General features: G+C 39.3%; 2 protein-coding genes across 2 annotated transcripts in view; both read right to left on the bottom strand.

Moving 5' to 3' along the window:
* LOC127422980 (ankyrin repeat and fibronectin type-III domain-containing protein 1-like) overlaps positions 1 to 27,724 on the bottom strand; it is a 155,855-nt gene that overhangs the window by 85,091 nt on the left and 43,040 nt on the right. The window contains exon 7 of the mRNA XM_051666937.1: positions 8,555 to 8,592. Coding sequence (XP_051522897.1) covers positions 8,555 to 8,592 — 38 coding nt within the window. The remainder of the gene's footprint in view (positions 1 to 8,554; positions 8,593 to 27,724) is intronic.
* On the bottom strand, positions 994 to 2,915 carry LOC127422983 (uncharacterized). Its single transcript, XM_051666940.1, has 2 exons — positions 2,224 to 2,915; positions 994 to 2,145 (listed from the first exon to the last, which is right to left on the bottom strand). The coding sequence occupies exons 1-2, from the start codon at positions 2,755 to 2,757 to the stop codon at positions 1,885 to 1,887; spliced, it is 795 nt and encodes a 264-aa protein (XP_051522900.1). The 5' UTR covers positions 2,758 to 2,915; the 3' UTR covers positions 994 to 1,884.

The raw sequence follows: 27,724 nt of genomic DNA, 5'->3' as shown, positions 1-27,724 counted from the left end.
GGGTTCCTCAACTTTCGCTGTCTCGGGTTATGCTTATTTGTTAAATAAAAGTGCCTACTAAACAACTACAATGTCTGATTCTGCTCACAATTTAGACAAGGATTAAATGCATCTTAAGCAAACATACAAAAAACATCAAATCATAATTAAACCTCAAAACACATTTTAAGGGAATTAAAGTGTTTCATATGTTCAAAATGTGTTTATACACTTAAAATGTATCGACATACTGCAATGACACTTGATATACAGCACCAGGGACAAGAGGTCGGCCTATTTGAGAGGGAACTGCGTCAAAACCGCTCAATTATAATGGTAAAATTTAGAAAAACATTTTCCATGAGGGCAGAACAAAGCTGTTTCCATAGCTGCAGCTTAATAGCAAAGATATCATCGTCTTGCATGCGAACATTTAGAGGACACAAGCTTAGTGAAAACTGACACTAATGGTACAGCGAGACGCCCATGTCATCGGTTCCTTTCAGTATATATCCTTGAAAGGGTATTAGGAACTAATAAAATAAAATAAAAAACCAGCCCATGGCAATCTCTGATAAGAAGTAAATAAATGAATTCATTGGTATTTCTTGACTCTGCCAATCAAGATTATGTTTACTGGTACATCCAGTTTACATTTGAAGAGCATCTGCACTGTTTATAAGTGTGAAATCGCATGGCCTACAGGAATCCCTTTGTGCAACATTTGGCAGCAAAGGGAAAAAAGCAAGATTTTTTTACAAAAGCAAGATAAATTACCCTGTAAAATTGTTGTGTGTCTATATAGAAAGGAAACATCTAGTCAAAAGGAGGTTAAAGGAATAGTTCACCCAAAAACTTTTCCCAACGTCATTGTTTTCCAAACTATGTGGTACTAGAGAGCGTTTTCAAAAGCCTTCATTTTCAGTGGAGGAAAACGCCATTCCAGTATGGATAGTGTAACGATGAGGTAAAAGAAGAGATGACGACGATGACGTGATGAACCCAAGTGCAGTTTTATTTTTCAAACGTGGAATGCAGTAACCCTAACTATAAACATGAACTAAACATAAACATGAACTAGACTTGATTTAAACATAACTTGATTTAAACATAACATTACATGACTTGACTTGACCTAACTTGACTTCAAATGATACAACAAAGTTACATTTACAATACCTGACACCAGACAATGGCAAACATGAGGGCTTAAATACAAGGACATGGGTAACGGGTAAACAAGACAACCAAATCACTAAACTATAAACAAGATAACAAGTCTAATAACAAAGTAATCAAACAATGAACCAATGAAAACAAGACACATGAACAGGGGAAACACATGACAATATCGCATGAGGGAACAGGAAATCACATGATATGACATGAAAAGGAACTAAACTTGAAAATAAAAGACATAAAAACAATAACAAAACACATAAACATGACATATCCCCCCCTCTAGGGGCGGCTCTCGATGCCCCAAAACATAAAGTTAATTAAGGAGCTGGGGGGGGGGGGTGGGGGGGAGTGGGGTCCTTGAGACATGGTCTGTCAAGACAGGGCGTGGGGCGTGGCCTGGTGAGACAGGGTGTGGGAACAGGGCAAAGTCAATGGAAAGTGGGGATGAGAGGCTCGAGGGGCAGAGCCAATCGGGATGAGGACCAAGGCGAAGCCGCAGGGATGTAGGTCCCCAGTGGAGCAGAGGCGGGCCTGGACCATGGAGCAGGGGCTTGCTTGTGACATGGCATGAAGCAGTTTGGGGCTTGGCTGTGACATGGCATGGAGCAGAATGAGGTTCTGCTGTGACATGGCATGGAGCAGACTGAGGTTCAGCTGTGACATGGCATGGAGCAGACTGAGGTTCAGCTGTGACATGGCCTGGAGCGGACTCTGGTGCGGCTGTTACATGGTCTGGAGTGGACTCTGGCGCGGCTGTGACATGGCCTGGAGCGGACTCTGGCGCGGCTGTGACATGGCCTGGAGCGGACTCTGGCGCGGCTGTGACATGGCCTGGAACTTGGGTTTGGCGGCCATGACGTGGAACTTGGGCTTGGCGGCCATGATGTGGAACTCAGGCTTGGCGGCCATGATGTGGAGCAAAGTCGTGGAAGGCAGAACCATAGGAGGCTCGAGACTAAGAGTCCTGGATGACTTGGAAAAGACCTCAGTGGTCGTGTACATGGGCAGAGACTCAGAAACGACCTCTGTAGTCGTGAACATGGGCAGAGACTTGGAAACAACCTCCGTGGTCGTGTAAATGGGCAGAGACTCAGAGATGACCTCTGTGGTTGTGAACATGGGCAGAGACTTGGAAACGACCTCCGTGGTCGTGTACATGGGCAGAGACTTGGGAACGACCTCTGTGGTCGTGGACATGGGCAGAGACTCGGAGATGACCTCTGTGGTCGTGAACATGGGTAGAGACTTGGAGATGACTTCTGTGGTCGTGAACATGGGTAGAGACTTGGGAACAACCTCTGTGGTCGTGGACATGGGCGGAGACTCGGGAATGAAAGTCTTTCTTCTCCTCCTCCTCCTCCTCCTCCGGATGGCCGAAGTAGGCAACGCTGGCTCTGGGACAGACGAGGCTTCCAGCTCGTTGGCTGTGGCAGGCGTGGGCGTTGGCTCATTGGCCGTGGCAGGCGTGGGCTCGTCGGCCGTGACGTGGGACTCCGGCTCAGCATCCGCCTCCCCTACAGTGAATGTGGAACCAGTAATCTGCAGGGCTAGGTCGATATACTGAACCAGACTAAGGGAACTGCGACCGCCAGGCATTGGAGGAGATTGGCTCACTCAATCCGAAATGGAAACAGTCTTTGAGGGCGACCTCATTAAAGTCAACCTTGCTGGCCAGAGTGCAGAGGTCCCCCACATATTCCTCCAGGAATCGATTCCCCTGACATAGGCGCAGGAGCCGGACCGCTAGGTTCATGGTTGGCGGTCAGGTATTCTGTAACAATGAGGTAAACGAAGAGATGACGATGATGTGATGAACCCAAGTGCAGTTTTATTTTTCAAACGTGGAATCCAGTAACCCTAACTATAAACGTGAACTAAACATAAACATGAACTAGACTTGACTTAAACATAACATGACATAACTTGACTTAAACATAACATGACATGACTTGACTTCACTTCACTTCAAATGATACAACAAAGTTACACTTACAATACCTGACACCAGACAATGGCAAACATGAGGGCTTAAATACAAGGACATGGGTAACGGGTAAACAAGACAACCCAGGAACTAAATGAACAGGAACTAATCTTGAAAATAAAAGACATGAAAACAATAACAAAACACACAAACATGACAGATAGCAATCCAAGAGGCAATAGAAAACATATTAGTTTAGATGCTGCCTTACTCACCCTCATGTCGTTCCAAATCCATATGACTTTCTTTCTTCCATGGAACATAATGGAGAATAATGAATCATGTACTCTTCATTCTTTTCCATGCAATTACAATGTAAGGGGACTGGAGCTTTCAAGCATTAAAAAGTATGCAAAACCAATCTAAAAGCATCATAAAAAGGGTTCACATGCTGCATTCCCAGTCTTCTCAAAGGGTTAGTTTACCCGAAAATGAAAATTCTCTTATCATGTATTCACCCTCATGCCATCTAAGATGTGTATGACTTTCTTTTCCTGTAGAGCACAAACAATGATTTTTAGAAGAATACCTCAGCTCTGTAGGTCCACATAATGCAAGTGAATGGTGACCAGAAATCCAAAAGCTCCAAAAAGGAGATAAAGTCAGCATAAACATAATCAATTAGACTCCAGTGGTTTAATCAATGTCTTCTGTAGCAATCCAGTTGGTTTTGGGTGAGAACAGACCAAAATATAACTCCTTTTTTTGAGAGCAGTCTCCTTGGCGATCGTGATTTCAAGCTCGATTACACATTCTATAGCGCCATCTAGTGCTCTGCGCATGTGTCAAGCACTAGGAAGTGTAATCCAGCTTGATTGAGCCTAGAGACTGCAATGGCAGTCAAAAACCAACTGGATCGCATCAGAAGGCATTGATTAAGCCACTGGAGTCGTATGGATAAATTTTATGCCGACTTTATCTGCTTTTTGGTGCTTCAAAGGCCTGATCACCATTCACTTGCATTGTATGGATCTACAGAGCTGAGATATTCTGTTTGTGTTTGGCAGAAGAAAGAAAGTCATACACATCTGGGATGGCATGTGGGTGAGTAAATGATGAGAGAATTTAAATTTTTGGGTGAACTAGTCACAATAGGAACAGACCTAAAATGTCCCCATTCAATGTACTCTAATTGCATGGAACAGAAGGGCCAGTACATTCTTCAAAATGTATCTTTCATGTTCCACAGAACAAAGAACACGAGGGTGACTAAATAAAGACAGAAGTTTCATTTTTGGGCAAACTTTTCCTTTTTAAAAGTGATACTAGAAAGAGACAATGAGTAAACCAGGCCAGCTAATAATAGTATATAACCACAGGTGTAGAGTGACAAAAAGAACAAAGAAGAGTATGCAAACAGGTGGAAAGAGTGATGTAGACAGAGCAGATCAAAATGAGATAAAAACACTGTAACAATACCTTTAGGTTAACTTAATAGAGAGCTAACTTGAAACAGCAACAGCCCGCACAGTTTAATGAATACTCAAGGAATTTCACGTCAAATTGTAGAGCACTTGTCACCAAACCACTTCTGAATTCATGTAATCTTAAACCTTATCAAGTCATCTCACATTACAGCTGGTTTCCAGATATTTCTCGACTCATGGAAGGACAAGAACAAATCTGCAGCAGAAGGGGAGCTATGAAATAAGTGAGCGAGTATCCAATCAGAAGAACGTATACCAAGTCACGACGGCGTGAAAGAGCAGATTTCTTCTCTCAGCAGGGTTTTGTGTGTGGCTCCTCTCCACAGCTCAATGCTAAGAATTCCATTTGCTTGGCAGGCAAATCAAAGGCCATGACAACAGCTCAAAGACGCACATCTCATCAGGGACATAGGCTTGTAGGCTTAGATTCTATTAGCATTTTGTTCAAAAACTAAATAAAATACACAGTTTACTGGCAGTCAAATCCATGACAACATACTTGGATTCCTCAGGCAAAGAGTATACCACATGTAGAACAGCAATTAGTCTTAAAACAGCTACTGCAATAAACACAAAAACTGTGGGAAGTGGATACTAGACTGAGCCAAAATCCCGCTCAAAGAATTTTGAGTGAATCATCGGCTGGATGTGTGATTTTATAAATTAAATTGTTGTTTTTGAAGATGTTTAATGGTGGCACCCACCTAAATTCATAAAACTGCATATTTAACATACAGCCAGTCTGGTGGTTAAGAATCTAGTTTGCAAAAATAAGGGTTACATTCAAGGACAGTTGAACTGAACTTAAGAATTAAAAAAGAACTGAGAATAAAGTCCTGCTCCACAGTCTGCAAAATAAAGGTTCTTCAACAGTTCTTGCCCGTGGTCCTATCAGAACAGACCTACAACCCATGTTTTTTTGTCGAACATCAAAAGGTTAACTAGATCAGATTTCTTCAGTTGGACTGTACTACTTGTATACTTCCAAATCACTTCAGATTGAAGGCTCCCACTGATTTTTAGAAAAATATCTCAACTTTGTAGGTCCATACAATGCAAGTGAATGTTGGCCAGAACTTTGGAACTCCAAAAAGCATATAATGGCAGCATAAAAGTAATCCATATGACTCCAGTGGTTAAATACATATCTTTAGAAGTGATAAGATAGGTATGGGTGAGAAACAGATCAATATTTAAGTCATTTTTTACTATAAATCTCCACTTTCACATTCTTCTTCTTTCGTTTTTGCATTTCACATTCTTTGTGCATATAGCCACCTACTGGGCAGTATAGTAGTAAAAAGTAGTAAAACAATTTATATTAAATATTGATCTGTTTCTCATCCACACCTATCTTATTGCTTCTGAAGATATGGATTTAACAACTTGAGTCATATGGATTACTGTTATGCTGCCTTTATATGCTTTTTTGAACTTCAAATTTCTGGCCACCATTCAACTGCATTGTATGGACCTACAGAGTTGAGATATTCTTCTAAATACCTTTGTTTGTGTTCTGCAGAAGAAAGAAGGTCATACACTTTTGGGATGGCACAAGGACGATTAAATAATGAGAGAATTTTCATATTTGGGTGAACTATTCCTTTAATGACAAGCACAACAACCGTGTAGAGGCAAATACCTGTAATACTGTTTATAAATAACTGATTTTGTAAAGCTGAACTTTTGGCATTCGATTAAGGACTCTATCATTCAAGCCTTCAGTGTATAAAAGTCAAGTGCCATATAAATCTTATATAAACATTATAGATATCTTTACATAACCCTCCTTAACTAGAGTGTTACCTTCATGCGTGGGCAATGCAAATTTTCGTGTCCCAGGCAGTTGTGAGTCAGCCTCATATTTGGCTGTATACCAAAACTATGATAGTAAATAATTCATATTAGCATATTCAAGCACAACTTATCCTGAAAATAAGCTAGAACTTCATCCAGATAATATTTTATTGAAAGATTTTGTCATAGAATTCAGACATCAAAAGTAATGTTTAGACTGATGCTGTTACTTTAAAGTCTCCCACGTCCAAGAGCAGTGTACATCCATAAATGAGAACTGGGCCAGACAGCATCTCGACTGACCGAGTATAAATCAAGCAGATGACAACTGGGCCTGATGCTATCGTTGCTCATTGGAAATGAATAGATGACTTTGACGTTCTTATTTTATTTTTATCTGAAGCCATCTTCTGTTCTAAAGAAATTTAGTGTATTTTTTTCCAGCTAAAAAAGTTTAAAGTTTATACTAGACTAAGCTGGTTTTAGATGGGTTTCGGCACATGCCATGCGTGAAACCAGCTTAAGCCAGCAAACCAGAACCTCTTTTCTGCAGAGTTGTCAAAATCTATATATGGTTGACTTTGTGCAATTTGCATAATGTTCACTTCAGGATTATTGTTAATGGTCAATAACACAATGTCACCCTTTTCTGTTTTTAAACTGGTACAAAAGCTGAAGCACAAATGCATTATGCATGTGATGGAAAACTGTAGCATCAGATAACCAACAAACAATACCGAATTTGGATGATAAAGTTTAAATAACTTAAATTATTAAAATACAAAACATTATTTCACTACATATCACCTTTTCCACCACACTGTTTCTGCGCTTATCTTTGGAATGAAAGCTAAAGGTCTTGATTATGTCTTTCTGAGGCTTAAACGCAGCTTCCATTCAGTCGATCTCCATGGCAACACTACTAGTGCCATATTTCTTAATGGATACCATGGGCTCTACTGACTTCAGACTGCTGGCAGTGTGCTTTCTCACTAAGGGAGAAAGCATTCAAAACAGTTTCCCTCTGCAGCTATTAGGTGTGCGCATGAAAACACACTATTACCAAAACAAACAGACACAGATTAGGGGTTTAAAAAATTCCTATGAGTTTTTTCTGATTGTTGAAAATATATAGTTGTGTTGATTTTCATACAATGTTGGACTGTACAAATAACATTTCATCAAAGGAATGGCAAACACCTGCAGAGCTATTACATGCTGATCATTAACACAGAGCACAGCACAATTCAGGACAATTTCTACCAGACTGGGTGTTTTATTTAGAATAATTCCTTTCACTAGAAGGCTTTTAATGTATCAAGGCAGAAAATGCTGTATCATACAGTGGTAACTTTCATTTATTTACCTATAGTGTGTGACACATCTGGTTTTGTGTTTGATATTATTTTGTAATGCTATAATTCTGATGGGAATGAAAAAGAAAAGTACGTATATAGTTGTAGATATTTTTCAACTGCATTGCTTTCATTCATAAATAAATTGTACACAAACATTTATTAGCAAATAGTAAAGGCTGCAAATAGCTCCGTCAAGCAACGATTAAAAATAGCCTGTGAGCTAATTTATCTAGGAATCACGAAGCTAGAATACTTGGAAGCTAAGATTCATTAAGACTGACCAGGTGACCAGAACACCCAATTATGTTCTAATAATAGCACGTATAACACTCTGATCTCTGCTGTCCATGACTTATGGTCCTTAACAAACACCAATGGATTCTTATTGATAACATAGGAATAACCTACAGACTGAAACATGCTTCTGACATATTGTGGTGAGAACCACAAAGGATGTCAGAATAATAAGCAGCACAAAGGACTGTATATATAAAGGTATAAAGTTCTGCAGTGCCAGACAGTTAACAAGACCTTCTGCACACATCAGAAATATAGGTGCAGGAATAAAAGAGGTAGGTAGGATGGTAGGATTAGAGACGATCCTTTTTGGTGTTTGTGTGTTTATTTAAATCCTACTGAGGTTTTAGTAATACCATATGTTAAGATTGGTGTAAAGTCTTCTTTATCATCCATAAGTTTTTACACTTATACACAGAAAATATGATCTTGTTTTTGAGTCCTTTAATAAGACATCTGTTCATTGAGCTTTAGTTCATTGTAATTCAAAGGAGATTAAGAAGGTAAAATAAGTAAAATAAAGCACTTACTTTTTATGGGTTTCGTATCTGCCAGTGGCTCCCAGAGTCTGCAAAATGAAATGAATGAAAAAGTAGGAATTGAAACATTTGGTGTCCCTTCAAAAGGACAGCTGTTGCATAATCGTGTTTTTAACATTAGTTATGAATTAGTTATGAATTCATCTTTACAGTTAGCATTCCATTTGAAAGCTTTAATCCTCAAGATTCAATATCTGAAAACTCTTTTGAGCTTGAATTATTCACTCTATTGCCAAAAGTATGTGGCCACCCCCTTCTAATTAAAGAGATTGGTCTCTAAAGAATTGTTCTTTGGTCTCTAAACAATTCTAAAGAATTGGGTGCTTCTAACTTTGTCATAACAGTTTGGGGAGGGCTGTTTTCTGTTGCAGCAAGACAATGCTGTGCAAAAAGTGAGGTCCATTAAGAAATAATGTACTGGTGTCTTGTGTGGAAGAACTTCACTGACCTGTACAAAGCCCTGACGTGAACCCCACAGAACACCTTTGGAAAGAATCGGACTCTGAACAAATGGGAGCAAATCCATGCAGCTATATTCCAACATCAAGTGGAAAGCCTTTCCAGAAGTGTGGAAGATGTTATAGCAGCAAAGAGTGGAATTAATCCCTATGGTTTTTAAATGAAATGTTCAACAAAAACATGAATGTTGGTGTTCAGGTGTCCACAAACTTTTGGCCATATAGTGTAGCAACAGTATTGTTTAAAATTGTTATGTCACAGGAAATCAGATGTTATATAAGTCAAGTAAAACGTTTTCCAAATTAATGCATTGTATTACTCATAAGTCAAGTAAAGCCAAACCACAAAAATGCATAAAAAACAAAGTGTCTGTATTACTGTTCTAGAGTCCACCAGGAAAAAAGCAAAGCAAATCAACATGTGCAACAGATGTGTAAATGTGGCTCTCATAGCTTTTGTAAGAAGAGTTAACCATATTAACACTGTCTACTAACACTATGTCAAACAGAAATACTATATTTTCTAATTAAAGAGTAATCAATGTAGTCACCAAGCACTTCTGTTTCGAGAAACTGTGTCCCCACACTTGGGAATGTCAGCCTTACTGTTGTCATAGCAACTTTCGTGAATATGTTTTGAAAATTACCTTTCTTGTAGATGTACATATTCTTTCATCTGACATCAAAAGCCAAGCAAAAGTGCTGAAAACTGTTAACACGGACACAAACCAGATCAGCTCCTTATACATTTAACTCACCCAAAGGCTTAAATGTATCAAGAGCAGCATATGAAATGAACACACAGATGCGGGTGAAAATCAGCCATCTGTGCTGGGTAACGCTTGTTATGTTGTGTGTCCAGTGTTTTCCATAGGCTGTATAGAAACAAATCTGATTCGCAAATTAATCACTCAATTGTTTTCAGTGAATCAGTTATACGAGCTTGCAAAATGGTTTGATTCAATCCGAATCATTTGGACAGCTCACTGACGCACGCAATAATTTGGAGTTCTTTCTCACATCGCACACTGGGTTACTTTATAACTAAAACAGAGAACACAGAACACTGGATGAAGTGGAATACTACAACCTACTGAAACAAAACCTGCAAATGCATCCAATAATTTGTCAATGATAAACTTCCAAGACCAACCAGTGCAGCATATGAAACAACTCTGTAGTTCAGGTAGCCTAAATATAATCTAACCAAAGAGTATTGAAACAACAATTCCATTAAAACAAGTAATGTGCCAAAAGTTGGACCTGTAGCATGGCAGTACCATGGCATTCTTTGAAATACCTTTAAATACTATGGTACATCAATATGTAATCATTCAGTACCGTTGTATATATCAAAATCTTATATTCTGTACTAACTAAAAGTAGCACCACTGCTATCATTTTTAGTAATGTAAAAGTATTTTCACAACAGTGGAACTTTTACAGAAACAAGCGACAAATAGTATTGCAAACACAGGTTACAGCCAAGCAAGACAAGGTAGTAATTAAACATCCTAAATGTAGTGCTGGAAAGACCAAAACATTTAAGTGAATCGGTTCTTTGGGCGGTTCATGTAAGTGAACCGGTAAAAATAAAAGATTCACTGATTAACTTATATTTGGAGTTGGGATGTCCAATTAATTTAAGTGAATCTATTTGTTCGGATGTTCATTGAAATGAACAAGTTCAAATAAACAATTCATTGATTTGCTTGAGCCCTTGTGAAGAAGTCACAGAAGTTGATTGCTGCAGTTTATCACTAGAACTCCTTGCTTTATCACCATGTTTTCAACTCCGCTATATAAAATATGGTGTTTTCTAGTTTTATGTAGTATAAATGTATTTATGTTCAATGTTAAATTTAGTAAAAGTTGTACTTAGTATTATTTTTTAAATGTATGTTGAAGGTCTTGAGCGCTAGGTTGTGAAGCACTGCGTTTTGTAAATCAGGCACATATAGTTATCTATATAAGCCTAATTTACAAACAGGAGAATTAGAATGACTTAAAGGTGCTGTAAGCTATTTCAGCCATTCTACTTCCACGAGACTGTGCCGTTGGATTAGTCATGCCCCCTCTTTCTAATATCCTGCACTCCAAAGATACCAAATGAGCTTTACCGAGACCGACATCGTGCAGAAATGGTTGTCAAAAACAACAACAGCAAAATAGCGCTCTCAACTGACAAATGTTATAAATAACATGGCTTAAAAATGTAAGTCTCAATAATTCGCTGCAACTACAAAAATACGAGAACATGCAAAACGATTGACAGGTCAATAGCATCATTGTCCGCAGTTCGCAGACACATTTTTGTTTGCTGTTTACAGAGTCTAGAGCTGTCACAGAGACAGGTGAGATATCTTACAACACTTATTTCAGTAATATCTCTCAGGAAGTAGGAACATTTTTTGCATACCTTTCCATGAAAAAAAAAAAATCGCTTACAGCACCTTTAATTTAAATACAGTGCCATTTCAGCACTTTTAGCACCTGATTAAACTGGATTGCAGGTGGACTGAATAATACGATTTTTGCACTATAATAGCACACACTAGTGTAACTGTTTTGGGCTTTCGCTTCTCAGTAATTTGTTTCTTTTTATGTTTTTTTGGTATTGTATGCATATGGTTCACTCCATTTCACATCCTTAACTTAAGGAAATATGCTCAGTGAGCATAAATGAGTCCTTAATTACTCTTAATATAAATCAGAACAACACATTCCAAAGCCACAACACAATCCCCCCTCTACTAACCAAACAAAAGAAATGAGACACTATCAAGTAATTATCTATACACCTGGAAACGTCTTGTGCCACTCGAAAATAAATAAATAATTCAATATCTGCATAAAAGTAACAAGATTATATATCATATTAATATAAGAAGAAAATAAATATACATATGCTACACTGTCCAGACAGAGTGTGTTATGCAGGTTAAAAGCCACAAAAAGCTCAGCAACCTTGAACCGCCTCTATTTTCTCTCTCACAAAGCCAGAAAAAACATATTTTCACATAATGAAGGAACACGTCTTCCATGATGTGACTCACGGATATGTGATGTTCAAAACAAGCAGAATCAATTTCCACTGAAAATGACACATTGAAGCCTTTGCCACAGTGTGTGGTACACAATGTTCTGACCCTGCACTCTGACCCCAGCTTAGCTGGGATATGTGAAAAAAAAGAATTTCACTGTATATGTGCAAATGTATAATGTGTGATAAATAAATATAATTATAATTAACTATTATAATTCTATTCCAAACCCAACAGCACCTGTGACTGAAGTAATACTTCCTTCCAAATCTCATAGTGTGAAGAGTCGTGCATCTATCCAAGTGGGACTGTGTCCCTCATGAATGCTGCCTATCTGCATACACAAATCTTGATAAGATCTGCTGGAGATGATGACAAATATCATTAAAAGGGCAATTGTGTGAAGCGAACTGACAACTAATTCTCTGACAATTCCATTACAAACTACTCTTTCAGTCAGGTTTGGTTTTTAACACTTTTAATACTATGCTCTCAATTTTGCACAAATACTGATTTTTAATAGTCGTCTAGTCCCTAGACCACTGCACACCCATCCTTTTGCTCATTTTGTCACACTAGTGGCAGTATAAGAAGATCACCACTCATAGAATGAATGGGAGAAGTCAAGGAGGCCTATAACGCAACCTGTGTGCTGCAATCATCACCTGAGCTATAATTGCCATGTGAATAATTACTTTGGAGCTGCAGGAAAATGATTCCGACAATGCGGATTGGCTCATGGCACCACTACAATGCGCATAGTTCCAAGACCTTTTGAATGGCCACCAATGGAGAAAGATGCTACAGGATAGTCACTAGTGAAGCACTTGGGAGTAGCCAATCAGTGTTGCCATGGCAATATTAAGTGTGTTAGACTTGAACTGCATCTTGATTTACAGATCGGCGAGATTTGCCGGCTGCAATCGGGGGAGGAGTTGAAAAGAGAGCCATCAAGCCGGACAATTTTGTGCTTCCCGTCGCGTGCTGAACCTACATCAGTCACGGCAGATCACATGATTTTTGTTTTCTTTATTGCTGACGAAGCGAAATTCAGACAGACAAATGCATGAAATTTACATAAAATAATCAGAAACATTATTCATTTGAAAGGGTTATGTCCTGCTTGATACAGTGCCTGTTGGGTGTACAAGAAAAAAGTCCAATAAAGCCTATATTATTTTAATACCACGTGGGGATGGGGGCATAGTCGTGTGTCTGTCTGTGGGAGAGGGAGAGCAGTAAGGCTAGTCAACTGGGCTGTCATTATGTCTCTCGTTATAGTGATGGCAAAGGGAGGCCTGAAAAGGCCAACAAGTGCATCAGTCGGCAGGAGATATCAGAGAAAGAGACATATGCAGATGCACTGCATAAGTGTGTCCATGTTTGTTTTATGTTGTTTTAAGTTGAGTTTTACATTAAACATTTATGTTGACTGTTCAGCCGGTTCCTGCTTCCTCCTTGCGCAACCTTTAACTGTTACAGTGTTGCCGAAACCCGTGATTTGGAGGATAACGTCATCATGTACCCTTCACCACTGGGCAAAGTAATCAAGTCCCTCACCAGCATCTAGCAGAACCAATATCAAGCCCTCATGGATTTACACCTGGAGCAGGAATAACATTTCCAACTCCTGCTCCAGGCCCAAGCGGAGGATCGGCAGGCGTTCCGGAGCCTGATCGCCAGAGAGGGGGCTGCAGCTGCGACCCCGGAGCCCTCAACCCCTGTTACCCTCATCAAGATGGGGCCAAGTGATGATCCCGAGGCCTTCCTCAACTTATTTGAGAAGACGGCCGAGGTGTGGATATGGCTACCCGATCAGTGGGCGGCCCGCCTGTTACCTCTGCTCTCCGGGGAAGCGCAGCTAGTGGCCCAGCAACTTCCTGCCAACAGCCCCCTCAACTACAGAGACCTGAAGGCGGCGATCATGCAACGGGTTGGCCGTAGTCCAGAGCAGAACCGTCAGCACTTCAGGACCCTGGAGTTTGGGAAACACGGCTGTCCATTAGCTTTTGTGCAACTGCTCTGGGATGCCTGTCGACGATGGCTGCTGGCAGAGGGAACCCGCGGTGCAGTGGATATCGTCGACCTGGTGACACTGGAGCAGTTCATCTCTCAACTCCCTCGGGGGATGGCCGAGTGGGTCCAGTGCCACCACCCGGCTCAACAATCCACTGATTTTGGGAACGAATTGGCCTGATTTTAGGAAATTATTAAGGAAAATACGTGAGGATGGTTCCTATAAAATGTTGTCTCGGTGTGTGATGTGCGATGCTATGGCAGGGGAGGCGGTGCCAGGGCCATCTACATCTGCTCCACGTCAAGATGAAGCAAGAGAGGGAACTCCCGTCCACAGGGGGTTCCCTGAGGGGGATTTCCCTCTAGAGCAGTCACGTGATGAGTCCCTCAAACACGTGTTTGACCAAGTGAGAGTCATCGTTGGTCAACAGCTCCAGCCTGTCGTCGCACTCACATACCCATATTTTTCAATTATTAAAGATCGGGTGTATCGAGTAACGCGGGACACTCAAACAAAAGAAAATACAACCCAATTATTAGTATCAAAGAGCCGTCAGGAAACCCTCTTCCAGGAGGCTCACTGTAATCCAATGGCTGGCCATTTAGGTCACGAGAAAATGCATAACCGAATAATGGCCCGTTTGTTTTGGCCGTGCATTCATGGGGACGTTCGCAAGTGGTGTGCGGCGTGCCGTGAATGTCAGTTGGTGAATTTACCGGCCACCCCAAAAGTGCCATTGCACCCTCTACCGCTGATTGAGGTCCCCTTCAAAAGAATTGGCATGTACCTCGTCGGGCCATTAGAACGGACCGCACGCGGGCATCGCTTTGTATTAGTTCTTGTGGACAATGCAACATGATATCCGGAAGCAGTGCCCCTACGCAACATCTCAGCACATAGTGTTGCCGAGGCAAAGATTCCAAAAGAAATCCATACTGATCAAGGCACTACATTTATGTCACGAACACTATGCGAACTGTACGAATTGTTAGGTATTAAATCAATATGCACCAGTGTTTACCACCCACAAACAGATGGTTTGGTGGAACGATTTAATAAAACCTTAAAAATATGATTCATAAGTTCATACACGAGGATGCTAGGAATTGGGATAAGTGGCTCGAACCCCTGTTATTTGCAGCACGAGAGGTCCCACAAGCCTCCACAGGGTTTTACAAGTGCTGGCTAATGCTAAACGTAGATTTTCTAAAATTGATATTCATGTTGGCACTAATGATGTCCGGCTTCGCCAGTTGGAGATCACTAGTGTGAAATTGCAAAAACGATGTCAGACACTGTAATATGCTCTGGCCCTGCTTGTTGTGGTGAAGAGGTTTATAGTAGATTAGTGTCACTGAATGGCTGGATGTCTGAGTGGAGTCTGGAGAATAGCATTGGATTTATAGACAATTGGAAGAGTTTTTGGGGTAGACCTGACCTGCTTAAGACAGACGGACTCCATCCCTCCAGGGAAGGTGCCGCTCTCCTTTCTAGTAATTTGGCTCATAGTCTTAATAATGACAGTATTTGACTAACTGGGGCCCAGATGAGGAAGCAGACAAGCTGACTAATTGTAAATGAAATTATTACAGATCATAGTTTAGATGCGCTATTTCACTGTAACCTGGCTTAAATTGGATGAATATATTAGTTTAAATGAATCTACTCCCCCAGGTTATTGTTATAAACATGAGCCTCATCTGAAGAGTCGAGGAGGTGGTGTTACTATAATTTACAGTGAAGTTTTTGGTGTTATTCAGAGGACAGGGTATAAGTTTAAGTCTTTTAAATTAATAATGCTTAATGTGACACGGTCATATATAAATAAAAAAACTCTGCTGCAGTATAAAGATCACCCGGGCCTTACTGTAGATAGAGTTTTAATTGTTGGTGACTTCAACATTCACATAGATAATGAAAATGACACATTGGGATTAGCATTTATCGATATACTCAACTCTCTTGGAGTCAGACAAAATGTGACAGGACCAACTCATCACCATAATCATATGCTAGATTTAATTCTGTCATATGGAGTTGATGTTGATATTAAAGAAATTCTATCGCAGAGCGATGACATCTCAGATCATTACCTTGTCTCTTGTATGCTGAGATCAGCTAATGTTACTCAATCTACACCACGCTATCATTCAGGTAGAACTATTTTTTCGACCACTAAAGATAGCTTCACTAATAATCTTCCAGATCTATCTCATATACTCAGTTAGCCCCAAAGCCTAGAAGAACTTGATGAAATAATAGAAAATATAAATACAGTCATCTCAAGCACTCTTGAAAGTGTGGCCACCCCTTCATTATGCAATCATCTGTCACAGTAATTCAGAAAACAGTGTCTCATAATTTTCCTTACGTGCAACTTCAATCCGTCATGAAGAGTATCAAAACGTATCGAAACATCAAAAGCCACAACATGTTTGATTCAATACCAACTAAGCTCTTGAAAGAGGTATTCCCTGTAATCTCAGAACCTCTTCTTAATATTATTAACTCCTCGCTATCCTTAGGACATGTCCCAAGAAACTTTAAAATGGCAGTTATCAAACCGCTTATTAAGCCACAACTTGATCCTGGAGAACTGGTTAATTATATACCGATTTCAAATCTCCCGTTTATGTCGAAAATACTAGAAAAGGTAGTATCCTCCCAACTATGATCATTTCTACAGAGAAATGGTAAATGAACAATTTCAGTGAGGATTTGGCCGCATCACAGTACAGAGACTGCACTTATCAAATGACTTGCTCTTATCATCTGATCATGGCTGCATTTCACTTCTAGTGCTTTTAGATCTTAGTGCTGCATTCGACACGATAGATCAAGACATTCTCTTGAATAGGCTAGAGAATTATTTTGGCATTTGTGGACTTGCATTAGCATGGTTTAGATCCTATTTAGCAGACTGCTACCACTTTGTCTATGTAAATGAGGAATTGTCAATCCAAACAAAAGTGAAGTATGGAGTGCCACAGGGATCAGTTTTAGGGCCTCTGCTTTTCTCCTTGTATATGCTTCCCCTGGGAGATATCATCAGGAATCGTGGAATAAGTTTCCACTGTTATGCCGATTATATCCAAGTTTATATTTCTTCAAAACCTGGCGAAATTTCACAGTTCTCCAAATTAGCATAGTGTATCAATGAAATAAAAGATTGGATGCCCAGAAATTTCCTTCTACTCAATTCCGACAAAACAGAGGTACTAATTATTGGAACAAAAACCTCTAAAAACAAGCCGCTAAAATATTATTTGACTCTCAATGAATGTACTGTTACATCATCTTCAACAGCTAAGAACTTAGGTGTTATATTTGATACCAATCTGTCCTTTGAAAATCAAATTACCAATGTTTGTAGAACAGCATTCTTCCACCTAAGAAATACTGCTAAATTACAACACATGCTCTCTGTTGCTGATGCCGAAAAACTAATTCATGCTTTCATGACCTCAAGACTAGATTATTGTAATGCATTACTAAGAGGATGTCCAGCAAGATCAATAAATAAACTTAAATTATTTCAAAATGCAGCAGCCAGAGTGCTGACTAGAACCAAGAAATATGATCATTTTAGCCCCATTTTATCGTTGTTACATTGGCTACCTGTTAAATTTCGTATTCATTTAAAAATTCTGTTAACTACGTACAAAGCTTTGAATGGTCTAGCTCTGCAGTACTTAAGTGACCTTCTACCACGCTATATTCCATCACATTCATTACGATCGCAAAATTCTGGCCTGTTAATAGTTCCTAGAATATCAAAATCCACAAAAGGAGGTAGATCCTTTTCATATTTGGCTCCTAAACTATGGAATAGTCTCCCTAACACTGTTCAAGATGCAGACACGCTCACTCAGTTTAAGTCTAGACTAAAGACTCATCTATTTAGCCAAGCATACACCTAATTTATCCTTCGTATTCTGAGGTCACCAGAACCAGCTGGATCCAGCTCCATTCCTGCTTCATGTTGGACTCCACTGCTACGTGTCTCTGAGTGATGATGACTAATAGCAGCCGGTGCCAGCTAAACATCACTTGAGTCTATTATGATGGACTTCAGAGGATGAACTGATGCCAACTCCAACCATAAGACATGGGATACATCATATGCCATTGCCTGAACCTTGGACTTAGGACAGACCTCACCGAAATTACTGGCCGGTTGAACTGCGATGCACCTCGCTGATCTCTGCCTGCATCACCTCGGTCTAATGATGGACTACACAGACTATCAATTAATTGCCATCAAAACCCTTCATCAGCCAACTAACAAGGACAATGCATCTATGTGAATTCCTTCAGTTAATCCAGGATGGACTTCAAAGACATTAGTCATTAATCTTACAGTCCATATAAAATCTTTGTTTAAACACTGACCCTTAACACTTACTTAGTTTAATCATTTTAAACCATGACTTGCACTGCACATAAATAAGTAATACTGGCATTATATTCATGATGTTAGCCAGAGGGTTTTAGTTACATTTAAATGTTGTTTCAGCTAAAGCAGGTATTTCAATTGTATGTTGTATGATATAAATATGATATGTAATATGATATAAAAATAATATGAATGTTTAGATTATATTTTAACTAGTGTTTATGCTGCCTCATTATCATCAACAAAGCTTGTGCTTGCAAATATCTGTTTGGGTGTAAATGTGTAAAATGTGCTGTAAATATGCCCATATTAGAAAATCAGCATATTAGAATGATTTCTGAAGGACCATGTGATACTGAAGACTGCAGTAATGATGCTGAAAATTCAGCTTTGATCACAGGAATAAATTGCATTTTACAATATATTCAAATAGAAATCAGTTATTTTAAATTGAAAAAATATTTCATAATATCACTGTTTTTGCTGTATTTTGGATCAAATAAATGCAGCCTTGGTGAGCAGAAGAGACTTCTTTTAAAAACATTAAAAAATCTTACAGATCTAAAAACCTTTAAACGGTAGTGTAGGTCTAAAGTTTTTAAGTCTTTATGTAAAGAAAATGTTTAGTCAGATTACTTAGTCTTGTGAACAAATGTTTAGTATGTGTTATATGGCCTTATTTCAGTGACTTAAAATTTTGTTTTTTTCAAAAACATGTACATACATGTTGTTCACATATTATTGTAGCCCAGTTTGTGCTGAATACAGTGTTATCAGACTTTAGCCATTAATATGTTTTTAAGCAACTGAAAAAAGCACAAATGTCAAGGCATGTCACAACTTCTCCAGGGCCCAAAACACCCTCAGACCCCAGAGGGTTAATTTTCTGTTAATGCATAATTTTCTGTAAAGCTGCTTTGAAACTATGTGTGTTGTGAAAGGCACTATACAAATAAAAATGACTTGACCCTCTCTTGACTTTTCCCTATTCGAGCTGCTGAATGGGCATTGGCCGTGCAGCATGCTCGACGTCATGTGGGAAGCTTGGGAGGAGGGACCTTCAAACAGCAAAAATTAAATTCAATACATTGTTGATCTTAGAGCAAAACTACACACTTTGGGTCAATTAACACAGTAGAATTTGCTCCAAGCTCAAGAACGTCAAAGCCAACTGTATTACAGGGGCACTTGACTATGGGAATTCACACCGGGAGATAAAGTGCTTGTATTACTGCCCACCTCAAGCTCTAAATTACTCGCCAAGTGGCAAGGGCCCTTTGAGGTCACACGGCAGTTCGGAGATCTTGATTATGAGGTTAGGCGAACAGACGGGGTGGGGCACGTCAAATTTACCACCTCAACCTCCTAAAATCATGGAGGGAGGCAGTCCCTGTGACACTGGTGATGGTACATCCAGAGAGGTTGGAGCTTGGGCCGGAGTTGACTCTCAAATCAAATTCATTCACCCTGGTCCCATGTGGAACCCACCTCTCACAGTCGCAGCTCACATACGTGGCCAAGTTGCAAGCAGAATTCGCAGACATGTTCTCGCCTGTCCCCAGTCGCACGAACCTCATAGAACACCATATCGAGACAACCCCGGGGGTGGTGGTTCGTAGCCGCCCCTATCGCCTTCCTGAACAAGGGGTTGTTCAGGAAGAATTAGAGGCAATGCTCGAGATGGGCGTAATAGAAGAGTCGCATTGAGCCAGCCCGGTGGTTCTGGTACATAAGAGCGACGCGGCAGTACGGTTCTGTGTAGACTATCGCAAAGTCTGACGTGTACTCAATGCCTCGGATTGATGAATTGCTCGATCGGTTGGGCGCGGCTCAATTTCATTCAACACTAGACTTAACAAAGGGTTATTGGCAGCTCCCTTTAACTCCAATCTCCTGAGAAAAAACAGCTTTTTCCACACCATTCGGTTTACATAAATTTGTGACTCTTCCATTCGGTTTGTTCGGGGCCCCAGCCATGTTTCAGCATCTCATGGATCAAAATTCTCTGAACACATACAGCATATGCCGCTGAGTATTTAGATGATATTATTATTTATAGTAATGACTGGCGGCGGCACATGGAACATCTGAGAGCTATCCTGAGGTCGCTGCGACGGGCAAGACTCATGGCCAACCCGAAGAAGTGCACAATTGGGCGGGTGGAAATTCGGTATCTGGGGTTCCATCTGGGGTCATGGGCAGCTGCGACCCCAGGTTAACAAAACCGCAGCGATCGTGGCCTCCACCGCATGAAAGATACCAACGCTGCATGTGTGTGTGTCCATGTTTGTTCTATGTTGTTTTAAGTTGAGTTTTACATTAAACCTTTATGTTGACGTGCCTTGCCCATCCTTTAACTGTTACATACCAACAAAGGCGTCAGTATTTTTAATCATTTTGAATGTTTTTTATGAATAAACATATTATTATTATGACAAACATAATGTAACATGATCTAAACATGATGTACTGTTATGAAAACATGGATTTGAGTTTTAGTTGAACTGGAGGTGTTAGAATAAACACCTTAGTAATGGCATACTACTTAACTCCTCTTATTTCTGCCATAGCAGAAGTAGTGAGCATAGTATGTGAAGTATGCCATTGCGAACACAGCCCATGAAAAGAGTCTGGCCAATTGTGAATAAGCTGTGTTACCATTCAGAGCTCGTGCAGCTCCTTTCAAGAAACTGTGCTAGCTGAGCCAGCCGGCTGTTCTCGAATCGCTCTCGCGGTTCTTTGATGGCACACGTCACGATGGTGGCGGCGTCTCAAGTCAGGCAAAATTTCTAACCGACATGCACTGCTTCAATTCCAGCGCCAACTGGTCAGAGCAGTGCTGCATGAAGTCAAACACACCTATTTTCTTGTGGATCCAGAGTGATAAGTCACATGGCCTTTTTAGCTCAGGTGTTTGGATCAAACAAATCTGTTTCCAGAACTGAGCAAAGATAGCAGATTTCAAATTCAAATTCAAATTCCACTTCCGGGGTGTCCTTCATGAGCCAAGCAACTGCTATTGAGATGAATGGGAATGCTACAGGATAGCTTTTTCTAGGTATTGTAGACCACATTGGATTTTACTGCTGATTTGACATATGAAATTGAAACATAATCTTAAAAAACTATTTTATAGATGTCAGTCTTTTCCATTCAAGTAGATAGGAGCTGTACTAGTCAATTGCCTAGAAAGAAAATATCTGCCCTGGGGAGTTGCTAATATGGCAAAGTGAACTAACTTGAACAGATGGGAATTTGGCCATACTCAGCAGGGCCATGTTTTCAACTTGAACAACCAGATCAAACATAATCCAGCAAAAATGACAGAGCACTTTTAAATCGTGAACACAGCAAATTGTCTGAGTGCAGAAAAGTGCCAGCCAACCAGTGTTTTGAGCTTAGCGGCTTTGAGATTTCTAATGGAAAGAATTGCTATTGACAGCTTGTTGATTTTGGTGAAATGTCACACTCAGGAAGCTCTATCTGGATCATGACACAGGGCTGCTCTTGTCTACGCCTGTTTTTTAATGTCACTGGACCTTCTGGGCTAATACAGCAGTTCAGAAGGAGACGGCTGTCAATATGTGTGAGTAAAAGAAGCCTGGAAGGGCTGTAATTGCTTTAAATATGGACAGAGACCGAGACAATATGCTGACATTGTCTTTCTGTCTGTAATGCAAAACAGAGACCAACGGAGCATGTTTCTACTTATGAACTTTATAAGTTCATGTAGTCATGCAACTAAACATGGTAACATAGGGCCATATGACTCAGAAAGGTGTGAAGATTGAAAATAATCTTATTGACTTATATGCACTGACAGCATTGTGAGACCTTTTGGAAAAGTCTTTGCAAATTTATCTAAATTGAGTGATAAAACCACAGAAAAAAATTAATGATGAATGATGTAATGAATGAATGATTGAGTGAATAAGTGAATGATGAATACCCAAACTTTCATACTGCAAAGTGACAGCAATGATTGATAAAAACACAATAATTGGTGACTTTTCAACACCTTTTCTTCTTTAAACCATATAATTTAAAATTTTCTGATTGGTTACGTGGGCATATTGGGCAGTACCTTGTGGTCTGATTGGTAGTGATAGTTATAGTGATGCTTTTAGAAAATGTATACTGGAGATTTAGGGCCCTATTTTAAGAGCCCTATGCCTTACGCACAACGCTATACGATACGTCATATGCGCAAAGTCAGTAGGCATGGCCATGAAGTTTTTATATTTTCGTGCAAGCATGCGCTAATTCAAGGTGCAAGTGGGTTGGCAAAATCGTGCGAGCAAAGCGCTAATGGGCTGGATCAAGTGCAATTTAATTCTGAGGTTCTTTTCTGGTTATTACATCGTCTGCATCCTTTCATTCAAGCCATTTCATGTCAAGCAACTTCGATATAAATGAAGACAGCCCATTCATAAAAATAAAGTAGTGTAAATGGGCTGTATGCAATGCATCCCCTGCTCTGTTTGCCGCCTGTGCTGCTCTGGAGCATGATGTATGATTTATGTTCTCTATCGGCCTCTCTGGGACTGTTGGTTCTTGTCCTGCTTGCCTGTGTCTCACCTGCATGAAATATGCTTTGCTTCTCTCCCAATGTTAGTTGTATTGTAATGTATATTTGTTATATGTTTCTCTGCTTAAAGTCGGCATGAAATCAAAATTGACCCTATTTATTTTATTAATGCATGTTACTGGTCTTATTGTGAGCAATTCATCTATGCATATTTGCTATTTTATAAAAAAAAAAATAAAATAAATTTATAATAATAAATTTAAAAAACTTGATCTAGTAATCTTTAATCAAAATGTCATAACTTGCTCTTCCGGTGATATGACTGACTCTTCTCTGCTGACGTGGGGTGATCCCTACTGGATACAATGCAAGTTGGATGCGTTTGGAGTTTATTCATATTTTTCTGTCTCTTTGGATGTACAGAATGAGTAAATGTTCTTTTTTTCCCTTTATATTTAGTGTATTGTGATTCAAATGTTGAAATATTGTGATCTTTTACCCGCTTGTTTCTCATTCATCTACATTTTGTCTTGTTCGATAAGCTTCACTCAGAAAATATGGCAAAATCCGGAAAAGCCTGTAACAATTTTCATTTCATACCCACTTTAATGCTTTATGTTTTGATTCTGTACAGTGTTTTTTAGCTTTGGAAAGGCGCTATACAAAATAAACGTACTACTTTTATTATTATTATTCTTATTCTTCCATTATCTGCTGGTGGAATCCCCAAACAGCAAATGCAGGAACAGAGTTTAGACTTTGCGCTGAGATTAGATGTGCTTCTCAAACGTCTTATTTCTCAGGAAAAGAGCAAATTGCGCTTAGTGCAAACACTCCATCCCATGCCCACTTGTTCTTTGCGCTGCAACGAAAACTGTGCTTAGAATTAGAGCTCTCATGAAAATTGGATAAGATGTAGTGCACAGTTGTTGCGCTTAGTGCTGCGCATGAAAATAGAGCCCATAAAGGGTTACTCTTACCAAACATTTAAATTCTGTCACCACAGGCAGAATGACAGCCTCAGCAAACATTCACTATCATTGTATGGAAAAAAAGATGGAATGCAAGTGAACGGTGACTGAGGCTGTCAGTATCAAACATCTTTTGCGTTCTGCGGAAAAAAATAATTAATAAGGGTTTGGAAAAACTTCAGGGTCAGTAAACGATGACATAATATTACACTGGGTGAACTTTCCCTTTAAGTACAATTTACGTGCTACTAACGTACTACTTGGTGCTTTGGGAAACCTGGCCTGGAACAGAATCCAGGGGTGTGGAGACCAGTTTTTTATGGATTTAACAGTTGAACTAATTTTAATTTGACATGCCAGCTTAAAAAAACTGTACACATGGCACAAGATACTAAAAAACAGCAAGTAAAGATTCATGCAGTAGTGCGCAAAAAAAGTGCATATTACACCTCCACACATTTACCCATGAGACATTACTGATAAAACATGTTTCTATGAGCTCGAACTAAAACAGCAGGTATTATGACACCTCCACTGTGCCGCTACACAACAGAAAAACAGGCCACAGCTGTTCATACAGTAGACTGATAAATGCTGGGAGCAAACACTCTCACATCAAAATCTGACAGACAGGAAACGGAAGCATTCACAACCCCAAAATATCAGTTCAGGAGGATAGACATCTGGTCTTGTGAGCTAATAAGTAAAGACTTACGGTTAGATGGCTTTCACCATTTCTCTTCATAAACATGTCAAATAAAATTTTCAGCAATTCCTCTTTTCACAACACACTGAATAATTCTGCCTTTGCTACAGCAGCATGTGCATACACTGGTGCATCAGAGAGGATTTTCACATTGAGAAATGATAAATTGTCAACAGACTATTTGTTTTATTACTCTACTTTGCCAGTGAAAAATATTTTTTCCAACCAAATCAGCCATGAAGAAATGCAATTATGAATAAATGTAAATGTAGAGTTTTGGGGCAGTTGTTGAAACTATCACATGTCCTTTTGGTTCAGCGCTTACATTCGAACATCCAATGGATTGTTGATCATGTGTGTTTCATGCTTTGCAAATGTTTTCTGTAATATTTTTGAAGATTGTTGTTTTATCATTTTTTTCTGCTGACACAGTTAGGCCATAGAGTTTTACTTGTCCTGCCAACATTTTCACTGGCCCCACCACAAAAAGTATAAATGTAATTGTATAATTGAATTGTCCTATACATTTTATTTTGTAGCAACATGTTGTTATAAGTGTCAGAAAAAACATTTCTTTGTATTTTTATTTACTGTTTTCTTTAAAAAAATGACCACAAATAATTTATAATGTTTGTAATTTGCAAAAATTGCTGGTCATTTTACAGCTATAATGTATTTCTATCACAGCTATAAATTCATAGACACTTTTCAGGTTTTGAATGTTGGTTTCAAACAAGTAGCTCCTAACCCTCTTAAATTAGAATATTTTTTGCGAATTCAACCAACCAAAGTAAATTTAGACTATTCTCATATTTATTAATATTATCATAGCTCTTGGGTAAACAAGCGAACATGATCAAACCACACTGGCATACATTCAGACAAGGGTCAACTATATTACTAAGGCAGATTTTTACCGAAAGGTTTAAATGCGTTCTTATGACCAAGTTATTTGACAGGTTGTCACGTGTTTGTGTCATATATTTATACAATTATACAATTTTATTATTTATCACATTATTTGTTGGCCAAAACATTTTTTATGTTACCTTTTCAATTTTAGTTTAATAAATTGCTTTGCACTTCATAATTGTTTTAATTTTTTAATTTAGTTTAAATTTAGGTGAAGATTTATTGAGAGGCTTAGATTTTGTTTTGGTGGACGTGATAGGGGGTGATGGGGAAAATGTTCAAAATATTATGTTCAAAAGAAAACAATGTTCAAAGTATTACAGCTTTACTGTATATTATAGGTATAATTTTTGTGGTGGAGCCAGTAAAAATGTTGCCACCTGTCCCATAAAGCACAGGATAATCCCATATTTAGAGATGAAATGATGCGTCCCGTATCAAATCAGTATGGGACACGATTTGTCCGTATTTTAAGCCGCCACTATTTTGAGGCGCAACTTAAAGCACAAGTCACAATCGGAAATACTGGCCTTAGTGGGCAAGCAGAAACATCCTTATTTTTCAGCACTGGCATTAAGAAATAATCCTCAATATAGAGTCAGAGAACTGCAGTGTGTTTTGGTGGTACACTGATTGGAAAATTAGTTAGCATAAGCACTGACATAATTGCAGCCCATGAGGAATGTGGAGGTGCATGACCTCAAAATGCTGTAATCAATAATTAACTTTGACTAATTTATATATGGTTCAGTCAGGATGCATAGTCAACAAGAGGGTTTTAAGGCGCAAATTTAAATGTTAATTGCTCTGCTGCCAGAGGATCATTATGGATGCCTGGTTTATCTAATCTGCCCCCTGAACAGTGCAAAGAGTTTTCTGCTGCTTGACCTCGCTCATAACAGCTTAAAGGATCATACTTGGCTGAAACTTAAGTCTGTTTTCAGCTCTGGAATAATGAATGAAGTGAACATCTTGAACTGAACTCAAATAACCTGTAGATTAGGCTAGGCAAGCTCCAAGCTGACAGCCAAGACAGTCAAAGGCTTCTAGAAACTTCTCACTTCACTGTGCTAATTTAAACAAGGCCTTTATTTTCTATTTGTCAGTAGAGTAAACTGTAGCATGGTTGTTAAACCTCTCCCAGGCCCAATTAGGGGAGCAATGCTAGCATTCATAGCCCAGATCTTGCTTCTGGTCTGAGAGGAAGAGGGGGCTGTGGTGATGCCCCTGGCAGGCCAGTCCTGGCAAATCCAAGCCCTTGTGGCGCAATATTAAGTGACTGCTGAAATTCATGGCCTGCACAACCATTTTATATGTCTAGGTGACAACCGGCTTTCATATGGCGCAGGCGTTTTGCAACACATTAGCAAATTTCATAGCTGTTTCATTATTCATTAGCGTGCTTTCATGCGGGAACACACAGGCCTAGTGTGAAAAGCAGGATCATTCCTTTTATTAAGATTAATGGCAATTCTTGTGTTATCAGGATGAAACTAATAATGAAAACAGACATGGCAAGAAACTGTTATGTAAGTGTGAAATGTTTTAGCCTTAAAAAAATCTTTTAATCTTTAGCTACGTTGTACACTACTGTGAAAATACAGAGTGGAACAAGTCAAGATGAGGAAGAACTAGTTATTAATGGTTTACATTTAGTTTACATTGTAGCGGTTGCCAAGCAACATCACCACTTGCTACATTAAAGGAAAAGTTCACACAAAAAGTAAATTTCTCATCATTTACTCATCTTATGCCATCTCAAACTCATATAACTTTCTTTTCACAAACGAAGATATTTGATTTGATAGGTGATTTTGTACATACAATGAAAGTCAATGGGGTCTAACATTTTCTAGCTCCAAGAAGACATATTGGCAGCATAAAGAAAATCCATAAAACTCGTGTGGTTTATTCCATGTCTTCTGGAGTGGTACAATCGGTGTTGGGTGAGAAACAGACCAAAATGTAGCTAATGTATCTGCAGTCTCCTTGGCAATCATTATTTGAACCTCGATTACACTTTCTCATGCTTCTTCCGCAGAAGAAAGTAAGTCATGCGAGTTTGAGATGAAATGATCATTTTGTGGTTAACTATTCCTTTAATACAAAATTCAACTGATGTGCAGTCA

Source organism: Myxocyprinus asiaticus, chromosome 32, assembly GCF_019703515.2.
Source record: "Myxocyprinus asiaticus isolate MX2 ecotype Aquarium Trade chromosome 32, UBuf_Myxa_2, whole genome shotgun sequence".
In the NCBI taxonomy this organism is placed as follows: domain Eukaryota; kingdom Metazoa; phylum Chordata; class Actinopteri; order Cypriniformes; family Catostomidae; genus Myxocyprinus; species Myxocyprinus asiaticus.
Note: the sequence above shows the minus strand (reverse complement) of the source record. Positions and strands in the feature narration are given on the sequence as shown.